At 42.4% G+C, this 24435-nt stretch overlaps 1 gene segment (V, D, J or C); it reads right to left on the bottom strand.

Annotated features, from left to right (window-relative positions):
- Window positions 1-12189: 12189 nt before the first annotated feature.
- On the bottom strand, window positions 12190-22932 carry LOC140491816 (Ig heavy chain C region-like). The segment is given in 5 exon segments: window positions 12190-12302; window positions 13207-13274; window positions 14789-15109; window positions 17661-17975; window positions 22733-22932. Coding segments are annotated over 4 exon segments (837 nt in total).
- Between the last annotated feature and the right edge of the window lie 1503 nt (window positions 22933-24435).

Below are 24435 nucleotides of genomic sequence, written 5' to 3'. Positions count from 1 at the left end.
TACAATTCAGAAGAAGACCATTCAATTATTCTGTCTGTGCTGGTCAACAAACATCTGACTGCAATAATCTTACTTTCCACCTCCTGACCCTTAGTCCTGGATGCAGTGGCAATGCAAGTGAATAAATACTGCTAAAAATGTTATGAGATATTATGACTGAACCTCCTTTCAGGCAGTGTATACCAGATCTGGGTTTAAAAAAAGTTCTCCACTTTGTCTTATCGTCAGCCTTGAACTTTAAATCTATAACCCTGGCAAATGCACCTTCTACTAATGGAAAAAGTACCTTTCTATCCTATCTGCCTTTTGTGGTTTTCTACATCTTTATCAGGTAATTTCTCAACCTTTTATTGCTCCAAGTATATCAACCCCAGCCTACCAAGTTTCCTCCTTGCTTAGACCCTTCAGCCCAAGCAGTATCCTGCTAAATCTCTGCACTCTTCGTATTGCAGTCACATCCTTCCTATAATCTGTTTACCAGAACTGCACATGCCGTTTCAATTGTAGTCAAACCTGCATCCTATACAGATCCAGCATAGCATCCTTGCTTTGTATTTTGAAAAGGTGAGAACTGCAGATGCTGGAGATCAGAGCTGAAGAGTGTGGTACTGGAAAAGCACAATTGGTCAAGCAGCATGCAAGGTGCAGGAGCGTCAACGTTTCAAGTATAAACTCTTCATCAGGAGTGATGAAGAATTCATGCTCAAAACATCTTCTCTCCTGCCCCTCAGATGCTGTGCTTTTCCAGTACCACACTTTTTGCTTTGTATTATGCCTTGGCTCATAAAGGCAAGTATCCTAAATGCTCCTTAACCATCTTTAACCACCTGTCCTGGTACCTTCGAGGATCAGTGGATATGTGCAGGACGGCCCCTGTAATCCTCCAGTACTTTCCAGGGTCTTTTCATTCATAGTACAATCCCTTTTCCTTGGTATACCCTCCCTATCTGCATGATCTTAGTTTTCTGGGTTGAATTCCTTTGCCACTTCTCTGACCAGGTAATTGATTTCCTCACTGTTTACCACCTTACCATTACTCATGTCATCCACAAACATCTGGATTGTTACCTGCTACGTGTAAAGTTGAATTTGTCACTGTAGACCACAAACAGCAAAGTAATCGGGACTAAGCCCTGAAGAATCCACACTGCAAGCAGGTTTCTAGTCACAAACATCTGTCTACCATCATCCTCTCCCTCCTGCCTCCCTGCCAGATTTAGAACCGACATAGGTTTTTGTTTCGAATCCCTTGAACTCTCACTTTATTGACCAATCTGCTATGAGGGACCTTTATCAAATGACTTGCTTAAGTCCATGTAAGCCACATCAAATGCATTATCCTTATCAATATCCCTGGTTACCACCTCAACAGAATTGATTAAACTTGTCAGGCACTGCCTTCACTTAATAAATCCATGCAGCCTATCCCTAATAAAACCACGTTTCTCCAAGTTCAGTATGTTCTGTCCTTTAAACATCTTATGGAATCCCTACAATGAAGGAAGTTATGATTCACTATTGAGATTAGATTGACTGCCTTGTAACGTTTTGGTCCATCCCTCACTTTTTCAGTAACGTGTCGACATAATTTTCTAGCCTGTGGCACATTAGCATGTGAAAGTTACTGTCAGGGCCCTTGATATTTCATGCCTTACTTCCTTCAACTGTATGAAATACACTTTCTCCAGGCCTGTAGCTTTATCTACTTTTAAGGCTTTTAAACCTGAGGTTATATTTCTTCTGATATTTCACACTCCTTCACCTTGATGTCTACACCTGTGTCGTCCTTTTCCATTGTGAAAACTTAATGTGCCATACTCTTTTCCCAAAATTAGTTTCTTGCTGTTTATGGGTTTTCCCTTATTCTTCATGCAGGCACTTTCTGACTACTTTTTTTTTCTTTCCTACTTTCCTTTTTGAGTTCATTTGCTCTTCCCGACTCTGCAGGATTGAGTTCTCAGTATCTCCCATAAGCTTTTTTTAAATTGTCATCCTAATTTTTCTGTCCCTTGTCATCCAGGGTTCTCCAGTTTTGGACTCATTTCCTTTTATAGGAACATAGCTGCCCTGTACTCTGGCTTATGATACAGGTTTTTATCTGTAAGTAACTGCTCACACTGCATTTGGGCCAACATGCGTTGGAAGTGCACTCTTTGAGCTGTTAAATCCAGGCCATGGCCCCTTCATGCAGATGTGTGTAAAATATCTCATGGTGCTATTTTTACATGAGTGTTTCTGTTGATCTAGCCAATATTTATCTTGCAATCAGTGTCATTAAAGTTCCTTTATTGCTTTTGCCAGGCACTTGCAATGAGAAAATTGGTTGCTGCACCTCCCTTCAGTAAAGTTGCAGCTGTATTTTAAGTGCTTTATTGGGATGGTTTTGGATATGAAAACTCAGTCCTACAGCAAGGATAAAGGCCCTTTGGCCCAAACTGGTCCATGCTGACCAAAATGTCTGTCCACACTAACCCCATTTCCCTGCATTTGGCCCATATCCTTATCCTTTCCTATCCATGTATTGTCCAAATGCCTTTTAAATGTTGTTAATGTACCCACCTTAACCACTTCTGCTGGCAGATCATTCCATATCTGTACCACCCTGTGTTTTAAAAAAATGTTGCCCCTCCGGTTCCCTTTTATTCTTTCTCCTCTAATCTTAAACTGATGCTCTCTACTCCTCAATTCCCCAATCCTGGGTAAAAGGTTTGCATTCACCCTATCCATGACTGTCATGATTTTATATGCCTCTATGAAGTCCTTCTCTCTCCCCCCACCCACCCCACCCCACTCAGTGTCCAAGCTCTAAAGAGAGCTTGTCCGACCTTTCCCTATAACTCAGACCATTGAGTCCGCCAATTTCTTTGGAAATTTCTTCAGCATTCTTTCCAGGTGACCAAAGCTAAACACAATACTCAACTGCAGCGTCAACAACATCCTGTATAACTGCAACATAACTTCCAATCTTCGATACTCAATGCCCTGACGACTGAAGGCCAGTGTGCCAAAAGCTGCCTTCACTGCCCTGTCTTTGACAATCATCAATATTAGATGGGCCCAGCGCATTGGCCCAAATGGACTGTAAGCAGCTACTTGCAAATAACAGTAATGGGTCTAGCACCAACCCTGAGGAACTCCACTAGTCACAGGCCTCCAGTCCGACAAGCATCCTTCCACTATTAGCCTCTGCTTCCTTCCATCAAGCCAATTTTGTACCCAGTTTGCCAGCTCACCCTGGATTCCATGCAATCTAACCTTGCAGAACAGCCTACCATCTAGAACCTTATCAAAGGCAATACTGAAATCCATGTAGACTATGTCTACAGCCCTGTCCTCCTCAACCGTCTTGATCAATTCAAAAAACAAATTTGAGGTGTGATCTCCCACTACCAAACCATGCAGGCTACTACTAATCAAACACTGTCTTTCCAAATGGGATACTTTGAAAATACAAAGCATGATATAAATACAGGTTCTTCCATTGTCAACTATCAACCAATTCAGTCCTGATAGATGTCCTATTCCATTCATTCCCTGCTTTAAATATTGCATCTTAAGGACATGACATCTCCTAGGTTACTGTTCATCCAGTACTATCTATCCTTTCAATACCTATGCACTTTCAAAATTTCCTTTGATCATCTTCTATTCATACAAGCGCCTCCATTGATCTTTCTAAAAAAACAGGAATGTATCAACTGCCTGTTGCTAAGTTACTGTTTTCAGATGCATTCACCACTAGGTTTCCATCTAAAACTAAAAATTAATTAGTTATTTATCAGATAATGAATCTTGTAAACTGAATATTTTAAAACCCTCTGGTTCACTTGCTCTGTAATAACCAAGTTTGGAAGAGTGTACTGGCTTTCTAGTTCTTCTACTCCATTGACCACAACATGAACTTAAAATGCTTTGTGCATTTACCAATATAACTAGGTATAAGCCACACAATCGATTATTTATTGTGAAAACAGGACTTACTTGACAAAAATGTAAAGAAAATTAAGACAGTTCAAAATGGGAAGTGTACTTACCCTCCAAAATAACTCCAACCTACATATGAACAAAAAAACTCTTCAGAAATTAAATTTGACAATCGCATTTTGCCCAAATAATGGTTATTTCTTGGTGGATAACAGAATATAATATGGAAAAGCCTTTACTTGATGTCATGGCACATAAACTGAGTGTTACTGTCGCTTGTCCACAATGCATTAAGAATTCAGAGGTTTTTCAGTAGGACATCTTCACCATTTTTTCTGGTCTCAAACTGGATTCTTTGAAAAGATTTCCTGAAGTTAAAGATGAACTGAGGAGCTGAACTGGCTTTAGCCCTGCCTGACCTGCAGACAATAGCTAAAATAAAGCCATAAATCCATGCGTGATATTTACGGTAAATGCGGCCACACAATAAATGATGCCACATGAATTTACAAGAAGTGTCTTTAGCAAGAGAAGTCCCAATGTCCTTTTAGTGACCCCTTTGAGAAAAAGATGGCTCTTCTGTGTTCTAAAGGGTCCATTGTTTACAATCTTTTAAGCACAAATCCTCAAAAACATTAATATCAAAAAATCTTCACATCAGCAGTCTGTTATTCAGCTTTGTTAATTCTCCATTAGCAGGTGCATCAGATTGCAGACTGCAAAGCTCACACAATCCCCCAGTCCCTCATCATTTGTTTCACAAATGTCTCACTAGCATCAAATAAAGTTGTCACAGTTGAAAGAAGGACATTCAGTCCATCATGTCTGTGGTAACTTCGTGAACCCTGTGTCATTCTGCCTTTGCCCTGTAACTGCATATTGAAGTAAATTTATTGTCACATGTACTGAGGCACAATGAAAAGTTTTGTCTTGTGAGCAATGCAGGCAGATCACAGAGTTAAATAGCATAAATAAGTAAATATTAGGTAAACAGTGGCAAAACAAAAGCACAGGTACAGGTGAATGTTGAGAGTCCATTCAGTATTCTAACAACAGTAGGGTAGAAACTGTTTCGAAACCAGCTGGTGCATGTGTCCAGGCTTCTGTACCTTCTCCCCGATGGTAGAGGTTGTAGAAAAACATTGCCAGGGTGGGGTGGATCTTTGAGAATGCTGGCGGCCTTTCCTTGTCAATGGGCCTGATTGATGGAGTCTATAGATGGGAGGTTGGCCTTTGTGATTGTCTGGGCCGAGTTCACCACTCTGTGTAACTGTGTCTGAACTTGAATGGTACAGTTGCCATACCAGGTAGTGATACACCCAGACAGAATGCTCTTTATGGTGCATCTATAAAGGTTGGCAAGGGTATTTGTTGTCATGTCAAATTTCCTCAGCTGCCTGAGGAAGAAAAGGTGTTGCTGGGCCTTTCTAACCAGTGCATCCACATGAAGAGTCCATTATTTAAATTCTGGTAATAGTCAATTGATCTCCTGCATACCTCAATTGAACCTCATTCAGACACACCCACCCATTTAGAGTCATACATTGAGAGAGGTACAGCATGGAAACAGACCCTTCGGTCCAACTCATCCATGCCAACCAGTTATCCCAACCCAATCTCGACCCACCTGCCAGCACCTGGCCCATACCACTCCAAACCCTTCCTATTCATATACCCATCCAAATGCCTTTTAAATGTTGCAATTGTCCCAGACTCCACCACATCCTCTGGCAGCTCATTCCATACACGTACCACCCTCTATGTGAAAAAGTTGCCCCTTAGGTCCCTTTTTATATCTTTCCTCTCACCCTAAACCTATGCTCTCTAGTTCTGGACTCACCCAACCCAGGGAAAAGACTTTGTCTATTTATCCTATCCATGCCCCTCAGCCTCCGATTCTCCAGGGAAAACAACCTCAGCCTGTTCAGCCTCTCCCTGGAGCTCAAATCCTCCAACCCTGACAACATCCTTGTAAATGTTTTCTGAATTCTGTAAAGTTTCACATCTTTCCGATAGGAAGGAGACCAAAATTGCATGCAATATTCCAACAGTGGCCTATACAATGTCCTATACAGCCACAACATGACCTCCCAACTCCTGTACTCAATACTTTGGAAAGCTGCCTTCACTAACCTATCTACCTGTGACTCCACTTTCAAGGAGCTATGAACCTATACTTCAAGGTCTCTTTGTTCAGCAACGCTCCATGGGACCTTACCATTAAGTGTATAAGTCCTGCTAAGATTTGCTTTCCCAAAATGCAGCACCTCGCATTCATCTGAATTAAATTCCAACTGCCACTTCTCAGCCCATTGGCCCGTTTGATCAAGATCCTGTTGTAATCTGAGATAACCCTCTTCGCTGTCCACTACACCTCCAATTTTGGTGTCATCTGCAAACTTACCCTACCTCTTAAGCTCTCATCCAAATAATTTATATAAATGACAAAAGGTAGAGGACCCAGCACCGATCCTTGTGGCACTCCACTGGTCACAGGCCTCCAGTCTGAAACCAACCCTCCACCACCACCCTCTGTCTTCTACCTTGGAGCCAGTTCTGTATCCAAATGGCTAGTTCTCCCTGTATTCCATGAGACCTAACCAGTCTCCCAAGGGGAACCTTGTCAAACGCCTTACTGAAGTCCATATAGATCACATCTACGCTCTGCCCTCATCAATCTTCTTTGTTACTTCTTCAAAAAACTCAATTAAGTTTGTGAGACATGATTTCCCACGCACAAAGCCATGTTGACTATCCCTAATCAGTCCTCGTCTTTGCAAATACATGTACATCCTGTCCCTCAGGATTCCCTCCAACAACTTGCCCACCACCGAGGTCAGGCTCACTGGTCTATAGTTCCCTGGCTTGTCTTTACCACCCTTCTTAAACAGTGGGACCACGTTAGCCAACCTCCAATCTTCCAGCACCTCACCTGTGACTATCGATGACATAAATATCTCAGCGAGAGGCCCAGCAATCACTACCATAGCTTCCCAAAGAGTTCTAGGATGCACCTGATCAGGTCTTGGAGATTTATGTACCTTAATGCATTTCAAGACATTCAGCACTTCCTCCTCTGGAATGTGGACAGCAAATTACTGTTAACTCTCTCATTCTGACAGCTAAGATGAACAAAATCATTTGTCTACGTTGGAGTCTTAATGCTGCTTGTTCAAAACTCAGTGTACCATCTTCAGTTTAAATGTCCAATCACTAAGCTAATGAGTGTGTGGCTATCCACAAGGCTTTGCTATTTCAAGATTATCACGATAGATGGTAGCCATAATGTGGAGGTGGCAGTGTTGGACTGGGATGGCCAAGGTCAGAATCACATGACACCAGGTTATAGTCTAACAGGTTTATTTGAAATGACAAGCTTTCATAGTGCTGCTCCTTTGTTAGCTGATGAAGGAGCAACGCTGCAAAAACTTGTGATTTTAAATAAACCTGTTGGACTATAACCTGGTGTCAGGTGATTTCTATAGATGATGACACTGAAGTACAGATGATGCTTTCTATCCAGCACTTGATGCTGGTGCTCCAAGTTGTCATGTAAGACATTAATCAAAGATGTGTTTAATTGTGTTCTAATTGTGATTCCATTTGGAGTTGGCCATAATCTTATGAATTGGTTCATGTGTTTTCATTCAGTTACAATGTTTTCAAAATCAAGGTTTCATTTTTTCAAACAATTCAGTTATGAAAAATATTTCAATATTATAGGACTGCAATTTTACAGATTAAGTTGCAAAAGACAGGATGTCAAAAAGAGCCCTCTTTGGTTAAATGCTAAAGGGCAAAGATTTAGCACAACAACAAATAGGTGTTTAAATTAATTTTGAAGTTGGGTAGTTATTAAAAGCAGAGCTATTTGCCTTCCTAAAATTGACAAATATAGGGTATTATAAAGTTAGAAGGTAATGGCCAAGTGGTATCACTGCACTGTTAATCCAGAGATCCAGGTAATGTTCTGGGGACCCACATTTGAATCCCACCACAGCAGATGGGGGAGATTGAAATCAATAAAAATCTGGAATTAAGATTGTTATGATGATCATTATCCATTGTCCCAAGAAAACCCCATCCAGTTCACTAATTTCCTTTAACGAAGGAAACTCTTCACATGGTCTGGACTCCATGTGACTATGGCAGTGTGGTTCAGTCTTAACTGCTCTTAGGGATGAGCAATAAATGCTAGCCTAGCCAGTGATGCCCTTACCCTGCTAATAAATGTTTTTAAATTCCCGTTTAATGCTAAATTAGGATTGAAGTAAATTCTCATGTTTTGGCCTCAACTATTGGTCTTGCTCTAATGCAGGGTTGGTTGCTGTTTTACTCATAGATCCACTTTGAGTTTAATGATCTCCTCTTGTTTATACTTTATTCTGTTTAGTTGAAATCCTCCTTCATAGAACAGCTCTGGGTGTGTAACTGGCCTATGATGGAGTTTATGATTCAGACAAGTGTTCTCATTTCATTTAACCCCATCAACATATTCTTTATCTGCTGCCTTCATGTGTTTTATCTACTTTCCCCCTCAAATGTGTCTATGGTGTTTCATTCAGCTATTCTGTTGGAGTGAGTTCTATGTTCTAACCACTCATTGGATACATAAATGAATACCTCATGTTTATGATGCCTGCCTTTGGTTTCCTCCAAAAACACGACACATCTTTGTATCTTGGGCAAAAGCCTTCATCCGGGTTCCAGCACCACTCTAATCTCCAGCATCTGCAGTACTCACTTTCACCTACATCTTTGCATCTATCTTTTAAAATCTTAAAAGATCTCTCTTTGGTCCAACCTTAATTGAGGGAAATATTTACTGACTGTAAATTTACAACTTCAGTTCTTGTGTAGAATTATTTTCTATTACCTGTGATGGCAGAGTGTTTCATTTTTGTAAACACGCTTTCAGGCACCCTTACCGATTACAAGTTTCATAGAACATTACAGCACAGTACAAACCCTTTGGCCCTCAATGCTGCGCCAACCTGTGGAATCACTCTGAAGCCTTGCTGTCCTATGCTATTCCATTTTCATCCATATGTTTATCCAATGACCATTTAACTGCTTTTAAAGTTGGTAAGTCTGCCACAGTTGCAGGCAGTGCGTTCCACACCCCATTACTCTGAGTAAATAAACTACCTTTGACATCTGTCCTATATTCATCACTCCTCAATTAAAAGCTATGTCCCCTCGTGCTAGCCATCACCATCCAAGGAAAAAGGCTCTCACTGTCCACCCTATCATATATCTCTCAATTAAAACACCTCGTAACCTTCTTCTCTCCAACGAAAACAGCCTCAAGTCCCTCAGCCTTTCCTCGTAAGACCTTTCCTCCTAGACAACACCCTAGTAAGTCTCCTCTGAACCCTTCCTGAAGCTTCCACATCGTTCCTATAATGCGGTGATCAGAACTGTACACACTACTCCAAGTGTAGCCGCGCCAGAGTTTTGTACAGCTGCAGCATAACCTCATGGTTCCAAAACTCAATCCCTCCACCAATAAAAGCTAACATGTCATATGCCTCCTTAATAACCCTATCAACCTGGGTGGCAACTTTCAGGGATCTGTGTACACAAATACTGGGATCTCTCTGCTTATCCACACTACCAAGAATCTTTTCATTAGCCCAGTACTCTGCATTCCTTTACTCCTTTGAAAGTGAATTACCTCACGCTTTTCCACATTAAACTCCATCTGCCACCTCTCAGCCCAGCTCTGCAGCTTATCTATGTCCTTCTGTACCCTGCAACATCTTCAGCACTATCCACAACTCTACTGACTTTAGTGTCATCCACAAATTTACTAAACCATCCTCCTATGCCCTCATCCAGTTCATTTATAAAAATGACAAACAGCAGTGGCCCCAATACAGATCCTTGCAGTACACCACTAGTAACTGAATACCAGGATGAACGTTTCCCATCATCCACCACCCTCTGTCTTCTTTCAGCTAGCCAACTCTGATCCGAACTGCTAAATCATCCTCAATCCCATGCCTCTATATTTTGTGCAATAGCCTAACTTGGGGAACCTTATCAAATGCCTTACTGAAATCAATATACACCACATCATCTGCTTTACCCTCATCCACCTGTTTGGTCACCATCTCAAAGAACTCAATAAGGTTTGTGAGGCACAACCTATCCTTCACAAAACTGTGTTGACTATCCCTAATCAACTTATTCCTCTCTAGATGATTACAAGTTCTATCTCTTATTACCCTTTCTAATACTTTACCCACAACCAAGGTAAGGTTCATTGGTCTATAATTACCAGGGTCGTCTCTACTCCCCTTCTTGAACAAGGGGAGATTTACTATCCTCCAGTCTTCTGGCACTATTCCTGTAGACAATGACAGCATGAGGTTCAAAGCCAAAGGCTCTGCAATCTCCTCCCTGGCTTCCCAAACAATCCTGGGATAAATCCCATCTGGCCCGGAGACAACTATTTTTATACTTTCCAGAATTGTTAACACCACCTTGCCAATGTCAATCCCATCTGGTCTAGTAGCCTGTATCTCAGTATTCTCCTCGACAATATTGTCTTTTTCCAGTGTGAATACCAACGAAAAATATTCATTTAGCACTCCTCCATCTCCTCAGACTCCACACACAACTTCCCACCACTGTCCTTAGTTGGCCCTAATCTCTCTCTCGTCATTCTTTTATTCCTGATATTCCTACAGAAAGCTTTAGAGTTTTCCTTGATCCTATCCGCCAATGATTTCTCATGTCCCCTCCTGGCTCATCTGAGCTCTGTCTTTAGGTCTTTCCTGGCTAACTTGTAAATCTCAAGTGCATTTACTGAACCTTCACGTCTCATCCTAACAGAAGCCTCCTTCTTTCTCTTGACAAGATTCAACTTCCTCCCTGTCTGACAGGTACATACTTATTCAAGGAATATCTACTGCCATGTCCTTGTTAAGTTCCACATTTCAATTGTGCCCATCCCCTGCAGTTTCCTTCCCCATCCTATGCATTCTAAATCTTGCCTAATCACATCATCATTGCCTTTTTCCCCAGCTATAACTCTTGCCCTGCGGTATATACCTATCCCTTTCCATCGCTAAAGTAAACATAACCAAACTGTGGTCACGATCACCAAAGTGCTCACCTCCCTCCAAATCTAACACCTGGCCGGGTTCATTACCCAGTACCAAATCTAATGTGGCCTCGCCCCTTGTTGGTCTGTCTACATACTGTGTCAGGAAACCCTCCTGCACACATTGGACAAAAACTGACCCATCTCAAGTACTCTTAACTCTAGTATTTCCAGTGAATATCTGGAAAGTTAAAGCCCCCATAACAACTAGCCTGTTACACTCGCTCGGATCTAGAATTATCGTTAACCATTTGTGGATGGTTGTAGAAAGGTTGTCCTGGACTTTGTGTCTTAATATTTCCCATTGAAACAGGAGAGGCATTGTCCTGTATCGTTGGGATAAACGCCAAATTCCCAATAGGAATATGCTCGCCAAACTATGGGCTTGAAATGATTAATAACCAATGCTCAGTGCATCATCCATCTCCAAAGCCATCACTCAAATGAACCAACAGCTGGAGAAAGCTAATAGGTAGAGTTGGACCTGTATACTTCAGAGCTCCCTTGGCAAGTATATATTGAAATAATCAAAATTAATTCAAGGTAAATGTTCTTTATTCTTCGTAAAATCTGTACTGTGAACTGAACAAGCTGTGGGTGTATATATAGTTCCTTAAATGCAAATTCTGCACTTTGTCTAATAGATATCAGGATCTGAATCTCTCCAACAAAGAGAGGCTCTACATCATCATTTACTCCTGATCAGCTTCCAGGCCAAATCATGTTGCAAATCATGTTCTACGGTCCCGATGCAGATTTTCTCTTCATAGCTAAAATCACACTCACGCAGCAAGTGTTCCGTTTTGATTTGCCATTCCTTATAGTTTTCTGTAATTCATTGATCTGTTTGACTGTTTCTGCACAACTGTTGTGGAACAATGCAAAGTGGAACATAAAATGAGAAACAAGGCAGGTACAGTCTGTAATCGCAATGAGCTGGGTGAACAGAATTCTGCATGGAGGGATTAGACAAGGAATTCATATAGAAAGGTGTACAATTTGCAACTCAGAAGAAATAGGCCATTCACTGATTATATTTTAATGTAATGAAGAATGCAAAAATATATCCATGCCTTAAAAATGTATTTTTTTTTTTAAATGACAATTGAGTGACATGAGGGGCTAAATGGTCTACTCTTTGTGTGCACCTTTGTTATTATGTTGAAACAATGTGCCAAGAAATCAAACATTTTTGTAATTCCCAAATATCTCCAAGGTATAATTCCAGGCAAAGTCACCATCCTTTGCTGTTCCCTCGTTGGTTTTGCTGAAATAAAAGAAAGATCTTGAGAAGGTAAACCCAGAAAACTAACGTGAAGATCTTCAGGTAGCTGCTCCGCACTTAATGTTTGAAATAAAAACAAGATAAAATGCTGGCAATGCAAAACAGATCAGCATTCACCAAGTCACTGACCTTCCTGATTTTGACATATATCAAAATCCTGGCGCTTCCACTTTAATGGAATTGTGTGCTCACCTACCAGATGGAAGGCAAGGGTTCAAGAAGGCAGTTCATTACCATCTTTCCAAGAATAAGGAAGCAGAGGTAAGAAGTGCTGACCCAGCAGGCAATGCCCACACCGTGTGAATGAATAAGAAGAGAATTGTGACTCCTTATCCTTAAAATTATAAATCTCCTCGTGGGGTTTAAATAACAAACTGAAAATTAATTGGTGAAAATGTTGTTTTGAAGTCTGTACAAGAATTGCATCAATGACAATTTAGATTAGATTCCCTGCAGTATGGAAACAGGACCTCCGGCCCAACAACTCCACACTGACCATTCCTTATAGGAGTACTCCACCCAGACCCATTCCCTAACCTTTATTTACCCCTGACTAATGCACCTAACACTACAGGCCATTTAGCCTGGCCAATGCACCTGACCTGCACATCTTTGGATTGTGGGAGGAAACTGGAGCACCCGGAGGAAACCCACACAGTCACAGGGAGAACATACAAACCCCACACAGACAGGCAGTTGCCCGAGGTGGGAATTGAACCTGGGTCCCTGGCGCTGTGAGGCAGCAGTGCTAACCACTGAGCCACCCACTTTCACTGGATATGGGCAAGACTTGATAAAATATAAATCGGTCTCCAAAACTCAGCAAAATTATGTGACGCAGAATCACCTCCCCTGTGTTCAAAGCATATGATTTTTGTACAGATACCTTTAATTAGGTGCTTTTGAATTCTGACTCATGTCTGGTGATCGGGCTCAGCATTTCAATGACGTTTGCTGCATCAAGAAATTGAAAACATTTGCTTTAAATCAACGTTTCTTTAGTCTCATTTAGTACGTATCGTTCAAAGATGTGTATTGATGTCACTGTCTTCTCAATAACCTGCCCACTATCATAAGGTCAGAAATAGGGGATGTTTGCCATTGATTGACCAAGGTTCAGACCATCCATGACTTCTCAGATACAGAGACAAAAAAAAAAGCTGCAGATGCTGCCTGGCTTGCTGTGTTTTCCCAGCTTCCTGCCTATTTTGGATTGCAGCATCAGGAGGCTGGGAGAACACCGCAAGCCAGGGATCATCAGGAGGTGCCCTGAAAAGGGTTACACAGCTGCTTCCTGATGAAGTGCTTATGCCGATTCTCCTGCTCCTCTGATGCTGCCTGACCTGCTGTGCTTTTCCAGCACCACACTCGACTCTGATCTCCAGCAGCGGCAGTCCTCCAATAAGTTCTCCTTATTTATCGATCAAGCCAGTTTAATCTTCCACAACTTAATTAAGTGACTTGGCATTGTGTTTTGTTTTATAATGCTGTATAAAGCATCTTATGATGTTTTATTTTGTCATAAGCACCGTAAAATAGATCTTTGTGGCACTGGTTGTATTGGTGGATGATCATGGTAACCAGTCTTGACTCTCCAATTTTGCATATCTGTATCCATCTCTCTTATTGGCAGTGCCTTACAAATCCTCGCAACCCATTGCATAAAATAAATGTCCTGTTCAGGTTTACCGCTGGTTCTTCTGCTTATCTTAAATCTATGCTATCTCCTTCTTGACCTTGCAGTAATTGAAAATAGTTCCTCGTTCTTTACTCTCCCTACCCTTGTGATTTTAAATAGCTTTACCAAATCTCCCCTTAGCATTCTTTGCTGTCAGGGGAACAAGATGGGGTAACACCAGTACTAAACAGTAGTCCCAGTTCAACTGTGCATACAGTGCGATTAAACCAGTCTTACCAGTCTCTGTGCTGGAGGAAGAAGTAGTTATCTTGTAGGTGATAGTAACAGCAGTGATAATTAAAAGCAAGCCACCGACAACAGTCACAATGCGCAGAGGAGTCATTATCCCTGGAGTTCCACTGGAAATCCCTGTTTTTAATCCAAGGCGATAATAGAACTTTATTGAGTGGGGATGGAGTTATAATCAGAATTAAACAATTTCCAGATCTAGGAGCAAGATGTGAGTTTTAAATGGAGTGACACAACTTACTCACTTTGGTTTACAGGAAGCAAAAAGATTATGTAAAAACCAGTCCCATCCACAGCTAATCAGTAGCTAATGCACTACATGTCTCTATTGTTTTCACAGAACAACCCCTCAAAACAAAGCCTTCTGCAGAAAGTAAAACTTTGGAGGATTGTTTCCAAGAGTCCAAGTTAATAATTGACTGTTGGTTCACCTGTTCCTTTTGTAACTGCAACCCTCCCCTGTCACCCAGACACCTCCCACTCCCATTCACACCTGTACACACATAATGCACCACATTCTCACAACTGATGTGGGTCTTACCCAGATCCTTCGTGACCACTCTCTGTAGCGTCTGTCCCAGGGACACATGGTTCACTTCACACCAGTAAGGATGGTTACTCTCCCACTCTGCTGTCGGCACAGTCAGCTGGCTCACTGTCCGGTAGGTGCCTGTACTGCCCAAAGCCACTGCAAACTGGGTCACTCCCGTATCCACTGGACCATTCTCATCTCTCCAAGTCACAGAAACAGCGGCAGGGTAAAAATCTGACACCAAACAGGTCAGTGTGACATTTTGCCCAGCAGAGACAATATCAGATTGAGGAGAGATCAGCTGGATCACAGGCTCCTGAATGTAACCATCTACAGCAAAGACCGGAACAGATCGTTAGATAAACAAATATTTATAACTTTATCATAGTCACCAAGTCAAATGTATTTCAGAAAAGTTAAGTGAAGGCAGAGAGCAGTGACTTTCTTGGTTTACAGCATCAATAATGTAACACTCCAAGCTAGAAGCAGAAAGTGGGATGTTAATGTTGGGATGCATTCTCATACATCAGGTGAAGTACTTGATTCATAAATGGGTAAACTATAAGGAAATGCCAGTCCGACTGCAATGATCGAGCTCTTGGGCGACTAATAAACTACAAACCCAAGGCAGAATGGAGGGAGGTGGGAACCTATCCATTCTCTTCATAGTAGGTGCAATTGATTCTGTTCCTGACTTCCCCTAATCTATAGCATAAGCAAGAGTTGAGAGTGTGGCACTGGAAAAGCACAAGCAGGTCAGGCAGAATCTGAGGATCAGGAGAATCGTCGTTTTGGGTAGGAGCCCTTCATCAGGGAGCCCTTCATAAGCAAGCTGAACAATCATATGCATAGCTTCCAGGGAGAGAGACTATAAAGATAGATAGTGACGAGGAGAGTTGTAAATTTCAGGAGCGTATCAACAGACTGGTCAGGTGGACAGAGAAGTAGCAAATGGAATGTCACCTGGAAACATGTGAGTTTGGGAACTGCTACCAAGGCAAGGAATGGGGGGACCCTGTAAAGTACTGAATATTATTGGGATTTTGATGTGCATATCCAGACACTGCTGAAGATAGGAAAACATGTAGATAAGGAAGCATGTGGGATACGTGTCTACTGGCTGAGGCATACAAGTGTAGGGAGCTTATGCTGGAATGAAAACAGAAGTGTTGGAAAAAGTCAGCTGGTCTGGAAAGATAGTGGCGAGAGAAACAGTTAATATTTAAAGTGTAAAGACTCCTCTTCACCTGATGTATCCCAACCAGCAAGGGCCGCAGCACCAGGTTCTGTGGAACCCCAGGTATGGACCAAGTGGGGAGGATTTCAATATCATACCCATGAGTTGGATTATTTTACTCATTGATCTTGTGTTTATTTGAGGTTATGTGGAAAAGTATAATATGGTGGTTGGGTCTGACCCTACAAGGATCAGTGCTGGGTTCAGTACTTTTCATCATTTACATAAATGATTTGGATGAGAGCATAAGAGGTACAGTTAGTAAGTTTGCAGATGACACCAAAATTGGAGGTGTAGTGAACAGCGAAGAAGGTTGCCTCAGATTACAGTGGTATCTTGATCAAATGGGCTGAGATGTGGCAGATGGAGTTTAATTCAGATAAATGTGAGGTGCTGCATTTTGGGAAAGCAAACCTTAGCAGGACTTATATCCTTAATGGTAAGGTCCTAGGGAGTGTTGCTGAACAAAGATATCTTGGAGTGCAAGTTCATAGCTCCTTGAAAGTGGAGTTGCAGGTAGATAGGACAGTGAAGAAGGTGTTTGGTATGCTTTCCTTTATTGGTCAGAGTATTGAGTACAGGAATTGGGAGGTCACATTGCAACTGTACAGGATATTGGTTAGGCCACTTTTGGAATGTTGCGTGCATTTGTGGTCTCCTTCCTATCGGAAAGGTGTTGTGAAACTTGAAAGGGTTTAGGAAAGATTTACAAGGATGTGGCCAAGGTTGGAGGATTTGAGCTATAGGGAGAGGCTGAACAGGCTGGGGCTGTTTTCTCTGGAGCCTGAGGGGAGGGCTTTTGCCTGAAACGTCGATTTCGAAGCTACTTGGTTGCTGCCTGAAATGCTGTGCTCTTCCAGCACCACTAATCCAGAGCCAGGTAAGGGCAAGATAAAGTAGGCCTTGCTGGGGTGAGTAAAAGGTGTTTATCTGGGACTGCAGACATCTGCTTTTCATCTGATTATCATAGGAACATAAAATCATACAATACAGAGGGGGCCCTTTCTGCATGCATTAATTATGCACAAACAAGATTGCAATTCGAGAAATGAATCGTGTATACAACAGGATGTGTTTTAAAAATGTGTTCTCTTGTATTTGACAGAATTCTGTTCAAGTGAGTCTAGAGTACGCTCTCCCTGTGGGTGCATGATGTGGAGGGGCCAGTGTTGGACTGGGGTGGACGAGGTCAGAAGTCACATGACACCAGGTTATAGTAAACAGATTTATTTGAAATCACAAACTTTTGGAGCACTGCCCCTTCGTCAGGTGAAGTCACTTCTTTGTGATTTCAAATAAACCTGGTGTCGTGTGATTTCTGACCATGTGTGAACTTGGATAGATAATGGTCAACCCGTATTCAAAACTGCTGTGGTCAACCATTAGAAGTAACATCAACAACAAGAATTCAACAGACATGACCTTGGTCTCCTCAAGGATATTCCATGCTTGAGTAGATGCAGGGATTTGAGAACATGATATCAGTTTGAATGGAATATAAGGTTGTAGTAGGAAAGAGGAATGAGAATCTTTAGAAGAAACTTCACAGGATTCAAGTTAGACTTTAGGTAGTTTTAAGACACATTTAATTTTCCAGGATATCTTGAGAAAACATTTAAAGACAATAAGATTCCATGTCCTTACCATTTATTTTCCTCAAGCTGTGCCTCACAGGAGTTGACAACAAAACATGTTGAATTTGACAAGTGAACAAAGATCCAGATTCCCACTCATGGACAGCAACTGTTAACTCACTTCTGGAACTATAACTCCCATTTGTATTTAAAGCTGGTGGAAGTGTTTTCGAACGAAAAGTTGTGTTATGGTTATTAACTAGCCAGCTAAACACAATGTCTTTGGGATAAAATCCAACCGCCAGACACACACTTGTTGCAGTTTTCTTCACACCAATCTCTTCAGAAGTTGGAGGAAGCACATAGACAGATGGTGGGATCAAATCTAAAGGAGTAGAAGTGGTTATTGGTCAGAACAGTGCTCTTCCAAAGTCAATTCAAAAGCAACAGAGTACTTTGCATTTAGATATCAAAACTTCAGGACATCCCAAAACACGTTAGAACTACTGAATGCAGTTGCTGTAACTTTGCAAAAAAAGTGGGATTTAATTTGTGCTCAGTAAAATCCCACAAATGGCAATGAAATGAATGTCAAATGGAATATTAAGAAAATAAAACTTATTTGTTTTAATCTTATTCATATATCAAGACAATATTTTCTCCAAGGTAGCGTGGTGTAATAATGGTTCCAGGCCAAGGAAGGTCTCACACGCTAGTTTACAGAGTTCCTATAATTAATTTTGAATAACATTGAATCCCATAAATTGACAAGAATCTTCCCAGTTCTTGCCTAAACATGTGAAGGTTTCTTGATCAAGCATGTATGTCAAAAATCTATTCCACATTCTTCCACCCTGATGGAAGAAGACATGGCCTTTTTTATGCAGCCTCTAACTGATGCTTTGATTCTGTATGTGACTGCAATGCTTACTGATCATAACCTTTCATAATTTCATTCGTAACAAGGAGTGAAGTTTCACAGCTCTTGAGGGTGGTACGTGTGTGAAATTAACTGGCAGAGGAAGTGGTGGAGGCTGGTACAATTACAGCATTTAAAAGACATCTGGATAGGTATATGAATAGGAAGGGTTTAGAGGGATATGGGCCAAATGCTGACAAATGGGGCTAGATTAATTTAGGATATCTGGTCAGCATGGATGAGTTGAACCAAAAGGTCTGTTTCTGTGCTGCGTAACTCTATGACTCTAGGGTATTATGAATGGAATCAAAATATAATTATGGAGCAAGTAGATCATGAGAGTTAATAAACTCATTTTTGAGCTGTCACAGAAGAAGTAATTCCCTTTAGTTGTATTTTCTATTTTTTTAACGTGTCCCACATAAAAGTAACACTGTGGGTGGCACGGTGGCTCAGTGGTTAGCACTGCTGCCTCACAGCACCAGGATCCCAAGTTCGATTCCTGCCCTGGGTGACTGTCTGTGTGGAGTTTGCACATTCTCTCTGTGTCTGTGTGGGTTTCCTCCGGGTACTTGGGTTTCCTCCCGCAATCCAAAGATGTGCAGGTTAGGTGAATTGGCCGTGCTAAATTGTCCATAATGATAGGTGCATTAGTCAGGGGTAAATGTAGGTGAATTGGTCTGGGTGGATTGCTCTTCGGAGGGTCGATGTGGACTTGTTGGGCCAAAGGGTCTGTTTCCATACTGTAGGGAACCTAATAAAAAAAGCTGTCCTTACAGGATCAAATTCTTCTGATGTCAGAAATGGGTACACAAACAGTGATGCTACACAGGTTAGGATGAAGGTTTCAAGCTCAAAGCAAAGATCTAGTGGTCGTTTTAAAATAGAGTTTGGGAGAGTAGTCACACAGGAACTGTTTCCACTTGTTTGGACAAACTAAACTAGAGCCACAAATATAAGACAGTCCTGCATAAATCCACAAGGAAACTTATGGTATGAAACCTCTTTATCCATACCATGATGAGATTATGAAACTCCTTGCCACAAGGTATAGCTAATGTGAGGTGAGACACCAGATGATGAGAGAGCATTGAGTCAAAGGTTATCTTGACAGACAAGGAGGTGAGAGTGGAACATTAATAGTGACGTGGACTAGTTGGATTGAATGGGCCATTTCTGTGCTCTGTATTCTGTAGTTCTACACGTGAAAAGTCAATTGTTGCACAGTCCACTTGCACAGCGTTATTGGTTCAAAGCTGCCAGGAGTATCAGCACATTTCAGGTTGAATCTGTCGGACCAGTGAACAACTGGAGGAATTGAAACATACGAGAGTTATACGCCAAACCTGCTCCCATGTTGAAATTGTGAAATTCTACCGAAGGTGCAGCTTTAAGCAGGATCTTCAAATTTGCCACATTGCTGAGACACATAAGTGCAAGTGGGCTTGTTTTAAAAGTATGTAAAAAATTTACAAAAAAGCTCAGGACTGTATGTCAATCAAACAATTGAGTTGCATCAGGGTAACTTTAATGGTATTTTCATTTGGAAGAAAGAACACAAGCTACTAAAAATTCTTAATTTTCCTTATAGACCCACTTTCAGCAAAATTTCACAAAGTTAGCTCTTGTAAATGTAGACATTTTGACGAAGGAAAATAAAAATATCATTGTGATTTTACAAAATGATTTCAAAGGAGACGGAACACAGCCTAACCAGTGTAATCCCAAATCCCTGTTGAACTCAATTTCCCAACTGTGCCCAAAGCAGGGACAACACATCTATCCTGGGACAGGCTAAGCAAAGACATACCAGAGAATTCCTAGAGGCCTGGCAATCCAACCACAACGCCATAAACAAACACACAGATCTAGATGCCATCTATCAACCCCTCAGAAAACAAACAGGAAATGACATCACCACAAACCCCAGGAGCCCCATCCAGGACAAACATATAAATAGAAAGCAGGAGACAACAGCTTCGCTTCACTTGGAGGTCACCACTGATGATGTTACCTAGCCAGGTAATGAAACATCTGGATATCAAACCTACAGCTCAGTGAGCAAACCTACACCCTAAAGCAGGGAGTTTACCTGTCCCAGGAGTCTGATTCTCGAGATATTCGGACCCATACATGAAGGAACTTGACCTTGGGATAATTCCCTTTTTCTGTTTTACCTCTAGCAAAGCTAAATGTTTGGACTCAAGAGCAGGGACAGCAAACATATCTATCAAAGGTGCAACAGCTACAGGAGGGCAAGAGGAGAAACCAGGGTGGTCCTGAGAGCAGATGTAGGAGAGAATGAGTTTTTGGGAGACTTAGTGTGGAGCACAAGGTGGAGAAAATTATTTGTGAGTAGCTGGTGAGCTTTTTTTAAGGCTTAAGGTTGATTCTGTGAACTGAATTACTCGGCTAATAGACAGGAACATAGCCAGGACTTCTAAAGCACATCCTGTTTAGATTAGATTAGATCAGGAATTCTACTTCTCATGTTCTGGATGTAGCCACGATGTGGAGGTGCCAATGTTGGATGGGGATGGACAAAGTCTGAAGTCACATGACACCAGGTTGTAGTCAAACATAAACAAAAAAAGAGCTTTCTGGAAAAGCTCAGCAGATCTGGCAGCACCTGTGGAGCGAAATTGGAGTTAATGTTTTGGGTCTGGTGACCCTTCCAACAGATTTATTTGAAACCACAAGCTTTAAGAGCGCTGCCCCTTCATCAGGTGCAGAAATAAAGCAGAAGCACTCCGAAAGCTTGTGGTTTCAAATAAATCTGTTGGACTGTAACGTGGGGTCTTGTGACTTCTCACCAGATTCTGGATGGATTGACAGCTGTGGAGGAGCTTGAACAACGTTGAACCTACGTGCCTACCTCCTGGAGGTAGTACAATGACAGCCTGAGGGAATGCAGGAATCTTCATCAGATAGGCCAATGGGCTGAGGAGTGGCAGATGGGGTTTAATTTAGATAAATGTAAGGTGCTGCATTTTGGAAAAGCAAATCAGGGCAGGACTTATACACTTAATGGTAAGATCCTAGAGAGTGTTGCTGAACAAAGAGACCTTGGAGTGCAGGTTCATAGCTCCTTGACAGTAGAGTCGCAGTAGGTAGGTTAGTGAAGAAGGCGTTTGGTATGCTTTTGTTTATTGGTCAATGCATTGAGTCTAGGAGTTGGGAGGTTATGTTGTGACTGTATAGGATTTTTATTAGGTCATTATTGGAGTACTGTATGCAATTCTAGTCTCTCCCCTACAGAAAGGATATTGTGAAATTTGAAAGGGTTCAGAAAAACTTTGCAAGGACATGGCCAGGATTGGAGGATTTCAGCTATAGGGAGAGGCTGAATAGGCTGGGGCTGTTTTTCTGGAGTGTCAGAGGCTGAGGGGTGTCTTACAGAGGTTTGTAAAATCATCAGGGTCATGGAGAGGATAAAGAGACAAAGTCTTTTCCCTGGGGTGGGGGAGTCCAGAACTATCGGGCATAGGTTTAGGGTGAGAGGGGAAAGATATAAAAGAGACCTAAGATTAGATCACTTACAGTGTGGAAATAGGCCCTTCGGGTCCACACCTACCCTCCAAAGAGCAACCCACCCAGACCCATTCCCCTACATTTATCCCTTCACTTTACACAATTTAACTTGGCCAATTCACCTAACCTGCACATTTTTTTGGACTGTGGGAGGAAACAGGAGCACCCAGAGGAAATCCACACAGACACGGGGAAAATGTGCAAACTCCACACAGACAGTTGCCGGGGGTGGGAATTGAACCCGGGTCTCTAGCACTATGAGGCAGCAGTGCTAACCACTGAGCCACTGTGCCACCTACTAAGGGGCAACCTTTTCACACAGAGGGTGGTATGAGTATGGAATGAGCTGCCAGAGGAAGTGATGGAGGCTGGTACAATTGCAACATTTAAAAGGCATCTGGATGGGTATATGAACAGGAAGGGTTTGGAGGGATACGGGCCAAATGCTGGCAAATGTGACTAGATTAATTTAGGATATCTTGTCAACATGGATGTGTTGGACTGAAGGGTCTGTTTAATTGCTGTACAGCTCTGTGACTGGATGACACAGGTCACCAGGCAGGTACAGAACGCTTCCATGAGGGGGGAGTCTCCCTGACTGACTAGAATTCAGTTCCAAATACTTAATTCAAAAGTAGTTACAAGAAATTAATACATAAGATATTGTGAATGAGGCTGCTAATTTAACTTACCATCTTTGCTGATTACTTTTCTGATGGGGGAAGACAGTGTTTTATCTGAAACCAGGCAGGTGTAGTGAAGACCATGAAGCCAGTGGTGTGTTGGCACTGTCAGCTCACTGATCATGGTGTAGCTGTCTTCTGATTCCATCAGTATCCCAGAGTTAGAAACCCCTGAGGAGAGCTGGGTGCTGCCGACGTACCAAGACACCGAGACGGTGTCTGGATAGAATTCACTTACCACACAGACCAGATTGCAGTCTGCCTGCAGAGAGACTTCCTCAGACGATGGCTGAAGGAGCTCAACAGAAGGTGGTCTGGGTGTGATAGCTGGGTTGGGAAAGTAAGGAACAGTTAGTTCAATTTCCTTTGAGTGAATCTGTCAGGATTTAGCCAGTTCTACACTGTGTTTTACCACCACACTTTCTAACCTCACTTCAGTACCTCCTCAACATGAAGTTCATGTTTGTACTTTCCGAATCACTTTCTAAGCTTTTTTTAAAATTACTTGTCATCAACTTATTCAGAGATGTTATTGCACAAATTGGATGAAGGAAGCTGGCCTCCTGGTCTAGAGGTGAAGACATTGCCACTTCACCTCCCCAGCTCTTCAGCTTTCGCTTGTATGTTGCAGATGGGGTTGATGCTCTACGACCCACTGGTGACTCCTGGCTCAGTTTGCCCACTAGCTAACATTACACAAGCACGCTCCACATTCTGCAGCTAATACCACGGCCTCAGCGCTCGGTAAAGTCACACCCAGGTGCCTGGGTTAGAAGGCCAATGCTGCACCCACCACAGAGGGACAGGAAGCAGCAAATACTGCACTCTGGAAATGAGCAACTCTGCGTCCCCACTGCCAAGCCAGCTCCCTGACCGATGGCTATTCCAGACGGAGGAGGCAAGAAAACTGTTTGTTGGAGCCAATCAATTTCAGCCTCCCCTCTTTCCCCCCCCACCCCCAATGAGGCTCATTCTGGACTGCTTGGAGGAGAGTGCCTGTGGCATGTCCACCTCCTCCAGCCTGGGAGAGAGAGGTTTCTGATCTCTTCATAATCATAGAAACCCCACAGTGTGGAATCAGAACATTCAGCCCAATGAGTCCCGTACTGACTCTCCAAAGAGCATCTCACCCAATCCCTGTAATTCTGCATTTCCCGTGGCTAACCCAGACACTTATGGGGCAATTTAGCCTGGCCAATCCACTCTAACCTGCACATCTTTGGACTGTGGGAAAAAACCAGAGCACACCCACACAGACACAGGGAGAATGTGCAAACTCCACACAGACAGTTGCCCGAGGCTGGAATCGAACCCAGGTCCCTGGTGCTGTGAGGCAGCGGTGCTAACCACTGAGCCACCATGCCACCCCAACTTGTGTATTAACTCTGCTTTCTCTGTGCACAGAGCTTTTCCAGTTATCTCTGTTTATATTGCTGAGTTCTGAGGTTGACACTGACCTGGCTTCACATTAAGGATCACTGCACAGCCACACCATTCATTCGTCTTGACCACAGTGTCCTTACTCTGACAGTAAAACCTCCTGGAATCCTCCATTTTGACCCTCTCGATGGTTAAAGTGAGATCACTGTCATTGGTGGCAGAGAACCGGGGCTCGAAGCCGGGATGCTGGACGATGTCGGTCGATCCCGGGCTCATGGACAAGATCCATTTGATGTTGGTGGTGCCCACTGGCACGTACCCCCAGGTTAGTA

This window comes from Chiloscyllium punctatum, chromosome 20 (assembly GCF_047496795.1).
Source record: "Chiloscyllium punctatum isolate Juve2018m chromosome 20, sChiPun1.3, whole genome shotgun sequence".
Taxonomy (NCBI): Eukaryota; Metazoa; Chordata; class Chondrichthyes; order Orectolobiformes; family Hemiscylliidae; genus Chiloscyllium; species Chiloscyllium punctatum.
The sequence above is the reverse complement of the archived record's forward strand: the minus strand, read 5'-3'. Positions and strand labels throughout refer to the sequence as shown.